At 33.2% G+C, this 8,654-nt stretch overlaps 1 protein-coding gene across 1 annotated transcript in view; it reads left to right on the top strand.

Moving 5' to 3' along the window:
• USP38 (ubiquitin specific peptidase 38) overlaps positions 1 to 8,654 on the top strand; it is a 35,471-nt gene that overhangs the window by 17,415 nt on the left and 9,402 nt on the right. The window contains 5 exon segments of the mRNA XM_007463999.1: positions 1,302 to 1,495; positions 4,050 to 4,143; positions 6,749 to 6,855; positions 8,038 to 8,652; position 8,654. The exon segment at position 8,654 is cut by the window's right edge and continues 738 nt beyond it. Coding sequence (XP_007464061.1) covers positions 1,302 to 1,495; positions 4,050 to 4,143; positions 6,749 to 6,855; positions 8,038 to 8,652; position 8,654 — 1,011 coding nt within the window.

Here is an 8,654-nt window from a genome sequence, read left to right as displayed (position 1 = left end):
TCAGCAATTATTGTGTACTACTGGTATGACAGTTTGACACTTCAGAAGTAAATGTCTTTATGTATAAAAGGGTTTTTTGGGGGGTTTTTTGTTTTCTTTTTTTACTTTTTGTTTTGAACTTTAGAATTTTATTTTTTTACACAGCAGGTTCTTATTAGTTATCCATTTCATACATATTAGTGTATACATGTCAATCCCAATCTCCCAGTTCATCCCACCACCACCACCCCCCGCCACTTTCCCCTCTTGGTGTCCATACGTTTGTTCTCAACATCTGTGTCTCTATTTCTGCCCTGCAAACTGGTTTTTGTCATGGATTTGATAGTAATGTTAATCTCTTTCTGCAGTGTCGCTGTGTCCATAGATGAAAGCTATTGCTGTTGTTAAATGTCATTCTTCACTGCTGAATGTTGAAAATTCTGATAACTGAAATAGGCTCAAAAGAATCAAGGATCTCCCTCTTAAACCAAGGGAAGCACTTTCCATTAGCTGTCAACAACAACAACAGCAAAATCAAATCCAAAGATTAAAATTCCTTCAGAAAGTGTTTTCTGAGGTCTAAGTACCTTCGATGGTAATTGTCCAAAAAAGCCTGAATGATTTTACCAACTTTCCTTATTCTCCAGTGCTCTACTCATGCTTGAAACCACTTACACTTAAAATTTCATCTCATATGTCACAAAGCAGGGAAGAAACTGTATCCTGTAATAATTTTTCTATATGGTTAAACATGAGATTGAGTTTTATTTCTTAAAGTCAGAGGTCATTGTGCTTAGATGCTTTCATTTTTCATTCCCTGATTACTTTGAGCTTTTATTTCTAAGGGTTAGTACTGGGTAAATATTAGTATTGAATGAAAAGGAGATATTATTTTTACTACAAAATTTGAAAGTAAATTGTTTGTTAAGCTTATTCAATTGTGTACTAATTTAAGTCCTTATTCTACTGCCTTTGAATAGCACTGCAATATACTCTCTGATGTCAGAGGTTTATTTTGAAAACATTTTGCTGGCAAATAGGAAATATAAATAGTTCAAATGTGACTTCAATTCCTGGTTCTTGAGTATTCCTCAGCTTGATAAACTCGACCTTAGGAGATACTTACTCATTTTAGGAGACAATTATTTTTGCCATGTAGTGTAATTTGATTTTTTGATGACTGCTCAAGTATTATCAGTGATTTCCAAACTAAGTGGGAGAAAACAAAGGTTAAGTGTCAGTGGAAGAATCTTCTTTATGGTGTTAGCTTAATAAAAAAAAGTTTATATTTTTACACTACTTTTCCTCTTTATGATCTACAGGATTTTCCTAAGCCCAGTGAAGAGAAGATTAAACTGATTCTCAGTCAAAGTGCCTGGACTTCTCAATCCAATTCTTTGGCATCTTGCTTGTCTAGACTTTCTGGAAAATCTGAAACTGGGAAAACTGGTCTTATTAATCTAGGAAATACATGTTATATGAACAGTGTTATACAAGCATTGTTTATGGCCACAGAGTAAGTTTAAATTTGAGCTTTTTTGTTTGTTTGTTTCCATTTTAACTGTAGAAATTGATGCATGTTGATGAAATGTAAATGGTGGGATTATCTTCACATTATTTCCTATATATGGCAGAAATATTCATATTTTCATATAATTACCTTATTCAGAAATGAATTGCTTTTACTGCTCAGGAACTTTTAAAATGTTAACTTATATAAATTCTACTTCATGTTTATATTATATATTGCATTTAGAGTCTTTTGAATTACTCCAAGTTGATATTTATTAATGTAACAGAGGAATTGATTGAGCTTATTTCAGAATTTAAGGATCCTCAAGTACTAATTTGTTATTATCCTGTTTCTTTTAACCTGTGTATCTTTTAAGGTGGTCATGTTTTTTCTGCTTATAGATATTTTGCTGTTTTATCAGATCAATAACTCCTTTGTTGCTGTTAAGGAAATTCAAGCTCTGCTTCCCACCCCAAGTTGATAGATACTGAACAACTGTATAAACAGACATGTTTCTTTGCCGTCTTACAGATTTACTTTCAAATTCATTTTCGTTTGCAGCCAAGCAAATAGGAAATCAGAGGTTGTTAGCTATGTGAATACAATCTGTAAAGGTACAAAATAATGATAAACTTTTCCTGAAGGCAAAGGCATGGTTGAATTTTTCTCTTCTGTACCAATAGAGTATTCATGGGACTTGACCAAAGATGTTTACAAATTGAGTTCTAAGCCTGTGTAAGTTTTTATGCCTACCTAGAGGAATCATAAACTGAAAGATAAAGAGTTTAGCTTTATTTTCTTTCCTGGCCTCAGAATATACTGTCAACACTAAGGTGTTTTTCATTTGGTCTAGTGTTTTCTTTTGTCTTTCGGTTTGTTTGTATTTGGGATTTTTTTTTTTTTTTTAAGAAAATGTATACTCTTAGACACAAGTGATACTAGGCATAAAGCTAAAGTAATCCATGTCTCACCACCAGAGGTCATCTAATCCAGCCGTCTCATTTTACAGATGATAGAGAAAGCAGAGACCCAAAACAGTTATAACTGGCAACCACAATTCAAAGAGCACATCTTATTGTACAGTGGCCAATACTATCTCAGAATAAGCAGACAGGATATTTTATTTCTTTGGTAATATGTAAATTCTTTGTGGTTTTAAAAAAATAAATCTAGAAGTACATAAAATAAAAATCAGACATTCCCATCCCCAAGGGTAATTTGTTAACAGTTTTGCTTGTATTGTTCCAAACCTATTTTTTGTACAGAGATAAGATTTATCTAGTACAAGAACAAATGAATTGTTTTTTTAAAAATATGTTTATAAAGGATCCTATTTATATATTCTTTTCCAGCCACTTGTTTTTTTTCTTTTAATGATTTGTGTTGGAAAGAGTCCCACGTTAGTGCAAATGACAGAACTGTGTCATTCTGAGTAAATAGGTGTACCATGATTTATTTAATCATATTCCTACTGATGAATATTAGATTGTTTTGCTTATAATTAATATCTTTCTGCCCATATGCAGTTATAGAGGATATTCTTTGAATAGGATGTGCCAAATTGCTTCCAGAAAGGCTATAGCATTTGAACTTGCATACTAATACATGATTGTACCTATGACCCCATGCCTTTAGCAGTACTTGATATAATCAGTCTTTAAAAATTTTTCCAATCTGGAGGAAAATGTGTATTGCTGACCATTACAGAGTTTTTCCCTCTCTAGTTTTCTTTGTTCATTTGTGTTTCTTTTTTGAATAACCTATTCTTTTGAATAACCTATTCTTGTGCACCTTTCTGTTGGGTCCTTTTCTTTTTCATACTGATGTATATATACTATGGGTGATAATCCTTTGTTTCATGCTTTCTTCCAGTCAGTATGATTCAAATTTGTGGAGTGTTTTGTTTGCAATTTTTTAATTTTATGTAGTCAAATCTGCTATTTATCATTTATAGTGTCTGAATTTTAGGAAGCCTTCCCCTCTATACTCCTTCCCCACCTTTTTTTTTCTTTTAAATACTTCAGTACTTTTGTATTTTACATTTAGCTCATTACTCCTCTGTGGCATCTGTGATGATGTGAAATCTTAATCTAATTCCATTTTTTTCCAAATGGATACCCATTTGTTCCTATACTGTTTTTTGTATAGCTTCTTTTCCCATCTGGCACTAGTACCCACACTCTTTAAATCACTCTAACTTCATAGTAGTTTTGATGATGGCATATTTTTTTATTTCATGCAGATGTGAAAGAATTCAAAAGTTATTTACTTAAGTTATTAGTTAATAGCTTAATCTATTTCTATTTGCTAATCCAGAAGATAGGAATAATATGTGACTGCACGTGGCCATTGCCAGGCCACGTAGTAAGAGTTCAATTACTGTCATTCTCTTCCTTCTTCACTACATGGTAGGCAGTGACTTTGCCAGGTAAAGGGCCTTCAGGTAAGTGAAATTTTACTTTGAGGATAATAAGTTCTTGAACTAACTTCCTTTTAGCTTTTAAAAAAATGCATCGTGTGTATACATGTATACAAAAATCATTTTATTATCTTTCAGTTTCAGGAGACAAGTATTATCTTTAAATCTAAATGGGTGCAATTCATTAATGAAAAAATTACAGCATCTTTTTGCCTTTTTGGCTCATACACAGGTGAGTGTGTGTGTAGTGTGTATATGTTAATTGCATTGAAAATCTTCTTTAAACTTCACATTATACCAAACTTGGTGAACCTTTTTAACTGATGAAATAATATATATCCTCCCAGCACAACAAATCCACGTAGAAATCTAAAAAGATACTGCCTAAAGTCAGGATATGCTCTAAGTTTTTATTTCTCCCTTCTGCTTTACATTCTTGTAGATGAATATTTTACTGACTCATTATACTGATTATTATATATCTGATTTTCTATCCAAAAATTAAGCTCCTTCATGAAGAAATCGTTAAAAATGAATCTTTAATATTAAGTTTATAGATACTAATCGGTAGATCTTCACAGTAATGAACAATTAAAATAATTTTGTGGCATCTTGGCTTCTTTTTTATCTCATTTCTAACATGTGTACCCTTTAATTATGACTACTTCTAAGGTCTAGAACTAATGGATAAACTGTTTACCTATTAAGTTCTAGAGCTTAAAATTTTGTGATGATCATTTATGTCCACAGATTAATCCAAGGAAATGAGTTTATGCTAATGGCAAGAACATCACATAGTAAACAGACATTTATTGAGAGACACAATATGCAGTCTGATAAGCATTCAAAAAGGAATCCTTATGCTTGAGGAACTTAAACTTTAAGTTTTGAGTAATACATATGAATAATATATATCATTTATAAATAATACATATTATTTTCTGGTTATACTCTGATTGTCTTAGTTTCACAGAGGTCTAAAGGAGTAGGTAGTTACAGCCAGAAGAGAAGATAGATTCGGAATCAGTGGAATTGAGTTGATAGGAATGGTTTGTTTCCTGTCTACAAGCTGAGAAATATCTCAAGTATAACTTCTTAAATGGAAAGAATCAAGACAAGATTGACATATGAGATGATTAGTGATGGCCTATGAGATACTCAAAGGATCATTTATACTATTCTCTATCTGGGGGAAATATGTTCATAAATTAAATTTAACATCTCAGGACCAAGGGAGATGAAATCTCCTCTCTGCAACTCCCCCCAAACATCATTTTCTAGTAAATGGATTTATGCACTTGCTTTATCACTAATCTGTATTTACTGTATACTGTATAGAGTCGGCCCTTGAACATCACAGGTCTGAACTGCAGGAGTCCACTTACACGTGGATTTTTTCAATAAATATGTACTATAGTACTACATAATCCATGGTGGTTTGAGTCAGCAGATGCGGAACCATAGATACGTGAACAGATACACAGTATATCTTTACAGTATAACTTTTCAGTATACTGTAAAGTTTTTGACTAAGCAGAGGATAGGCACCCCAACCTCTATGTTGTTCAGTGATCAGCTGTATAATATATATGTGTTTATCTCTGCGTATACATGTAGATATTAATACATTATATGTACTATATTAACTTATTAAGTCAGAGCTATTGGGAAAAAATTTTAGGAGGCTTCCAAACTCCCAATAAAAGATGAAAGGAATTAACAGGAGAACCTAATTAAAGTTCTGTCATAGTTGAGACCCTATCTGATAGCAGCCTGACAAGGACTGTTTTAGGTAGATTTTCCCTATATAATTTAAAAGGCTTTTCTTCTTATAATTAATACAACTAACATTTATTGAGCATTTAAATTTGTCTAGCTCCTGTGCTAAGTGGTTAACATATATTATCTCTTAATCCTCAGAATCAATCTATGAGGTAATAAGGTAGCATACCCATTTTACAGGTGAAGAAATGGGGCTTGCATTACTTGCTTTCATGGTCATGCAAACAAACAGCAAGATTGGAATGTAAACCAAATGATTCTGGAACCCATGTTCAACCAGTCCACCAAATTCCTTTCCTTCAAAATACCATAAACATTCCTATTTTGATAAAAAAATTTCCTTAGCTGAGAACTCTGTCATATACCACAAATAAATTATAAATTTTCAAGTTATAATCACAACTCTTCAGATGCCTTTTTCAGTTCTTTTTTTTTGTCATGGCAAAATCTAGGATTTCAACCTAGCTTGCTCTAAAGTCCACTAGTAGCCACTTCAGTAAGCTGCCTCTGTACTAGAAAAAAGAAAGTCAGCAACCAGTGAAAAGTCCCTAACCAGTGTGTTCATATTCTGTACATATATGACATGTGTACCCAGTAAAGGAAATTTTCACCCAAAATAAGTACGCATGGCTCTGTAGAGTATGCCCCTTATTACTTTAGCCAGGATATATATTCACTAACATTTTTTTCAGATTTGATTTTTTTTTTTTTAATTGTGGACTCAAGCACATAGAGGGTAATGCCAGGAGCATTATATTAATTTAAAGAGACTTGGGTTCTGATATAATCCCCTCTGCCATTAATTTAGCTATATGACCTTGGGCAAGTCCCATAGTTTCTCTAGATCTTAATTCTCATCTGCAGAATAAGAAGTTATGACTGAAAGTTACCTAAATTTATTTCTAACTAATTTTATGTGCCCCCACGTTTGGCACTTTGTGGTAAAGTTTAAGCCAGTGTAATTTTAGTAATCTTTATTAAGCATTATATATTAAGATTTCAGTTATTTGGTTCATGGTGTGAGAATCACTCCCTTGTATTTTCTCTGTCAAAAGAGAGAAGCATATGCACCTCGGATATTCTTTGAGGCTTCCAGACCTCCATGGTTTACCCCCAGGTCACAACAAGACTGTTCTGAATACCTCAGGTTTCTACTAGACAGGTAAAAACTATTTCTAAAGCTATGATTTGAATTATGTTCTTTCATAACAGATTATTTCTACAAAACATTGTTTCCTTTAAAGACATATTTCAACTGTTATTCCCTAAAATACCTTACATTTATTGTATTTTTTAAAGTGTTCTTTTGTTTTCGATTTGGTTTCTTTTTTAAATTTTCTTACTTTAGACCCGCTGTTCTCAAAGTGTGGTACAAGAACTCCTAGGGGTTCCCAGAACACTTTCAGGGCTCTTCCCTTTTCGAACTGCATATCTGTGTATATATGTAGTTGAGCCCAGATTTTCTTCATATACTTCATCCAGAACAACATATCACGATAGACTGAATGCAGGGCAGATATGAGGATCCAGCCTGTCTTCTGTTAAGCCAGATACTTGAAGTATTGGCAAAATGTAAAACAGCGCCATTCTTCTAAGTTTTGGGGGGTTTAGAAAATATAACTATTTTTTATTTTTAAAAATGTTATTTATATTAACATGTAATGAGTTTATTATTGTTTTTAAATGTATTATTACTTTTATTCTCAATTTTTGAATACAGTAAATATTAATAGGTATAACCACATAAATGAAAGCTCTTGGTTCCTCAGTTTTTTTTAAGAGTATAAAGGCATCCTGAGACAAAAAAAATTAATAACTGCTCTTAAAACCAGTTCATAATTCAGTGGGTTTGGTAAATTTTATTGTCTTCTTACCACTTAGTTAATAAAACCTATTATCTTCCTGTATTTCCCTGTCTTTGCCTCCCTTCTGTTATCTGAATGACTAGTAAAGTTAGTTGAACTCAACCTTCCTTCCATTCAGCAAGGATATGTTGAGTGGTTTCTTTGTGCCAGGCTTTCTGTGAGGTGTCAGGCAAACAAAGATATATAAGACAGTTAGTGGACATGTATAATTAACTATAATAAGTGCTATAAAATAGCAGTATGACGAAAGTGTAATGAGAATATAGTGTAGGAACAGTTCCTAACTTCTCTTCTGATCTACCTTCTCAAACTGTTCAATATTCCTCTTGATTAAAGGAGGAGAAACTTGATTATTTTTTCGTTAAACATTGTATTTGATAAGAATAATTTGGCTATTTATATAGGCAAGCAATATTTTAAAGTAGAAATGACATTTACATTTAAGCAAAGCAGCTATATAATGATATACTCTTCTACAGGCTCCATGAAGAAGAAAAGGTCTTGAAAGTTCAGTCCTCACACAAGCTTTCTGAAAGTCTGGGGTGCAGTGAAACTTCTTTACAAGAAGTAGCCAATAAGGCAGCTGTACTAACAGAGACCCCTTGCACAAGTGATAGTGAGAAGACATTAATCGAAAAAATGTTTGGAGGAAAACTACAAACTCACATATGTTGTTTGAACTGCAGGAGTACCTCACAAAAAGTGGAAGCCTTTACAGATCTTTCACTTGCCTTTTGTCCTTCCTCTTCTATGGAAAACTTGTCTTTTCAAGATCCGGCATCATCACCCAGTACACAAGATGGTGGTCTAATGCAGGCCAGTGTACCTGGTCCTTCAAAAGAACCAGGGGTCTGTAATCCATCAACAGCTGCCTTTGCCTGTTTCTCAGCTGTGAATGAAAGAATGGTGGACAGTCCTGATGAGTTTCGCTGTAGTGAAGACACTTCTGTCCCTAATGACTCTAGCAAGATGCTTGTTAATAAAGATGTACCTCAGAAAGCAGGAGGTGAAACCACATCTTCAGTAACTGACTTACTAAATTATTTTTTGGCTCCAGAGATTCTTACTGGTGACAACCAATATTATTGTGAAAACT

This window comes from Lipotes vexillifer, unplaced genomic scaffold (genome assembly GCF_000442215.2).
Source record: "Lipotes vexillifer unplaced genomic scaffold, Lipotes_vexillifer_v1.1 scaffold1293, whole genome shotgun sequence".
Lineage (NCBI taxonomy): Eukaryota > Metazoa > Chordata > Mammalia > Artiodactyla > Lipotidae > Lipotes > Lipotes vexillifer.
The sequence above is the reverse complement of the archived record's forward strand: the minus strand, read 5'-3'. Positions and strand labels throughout refer to the sequence as shown.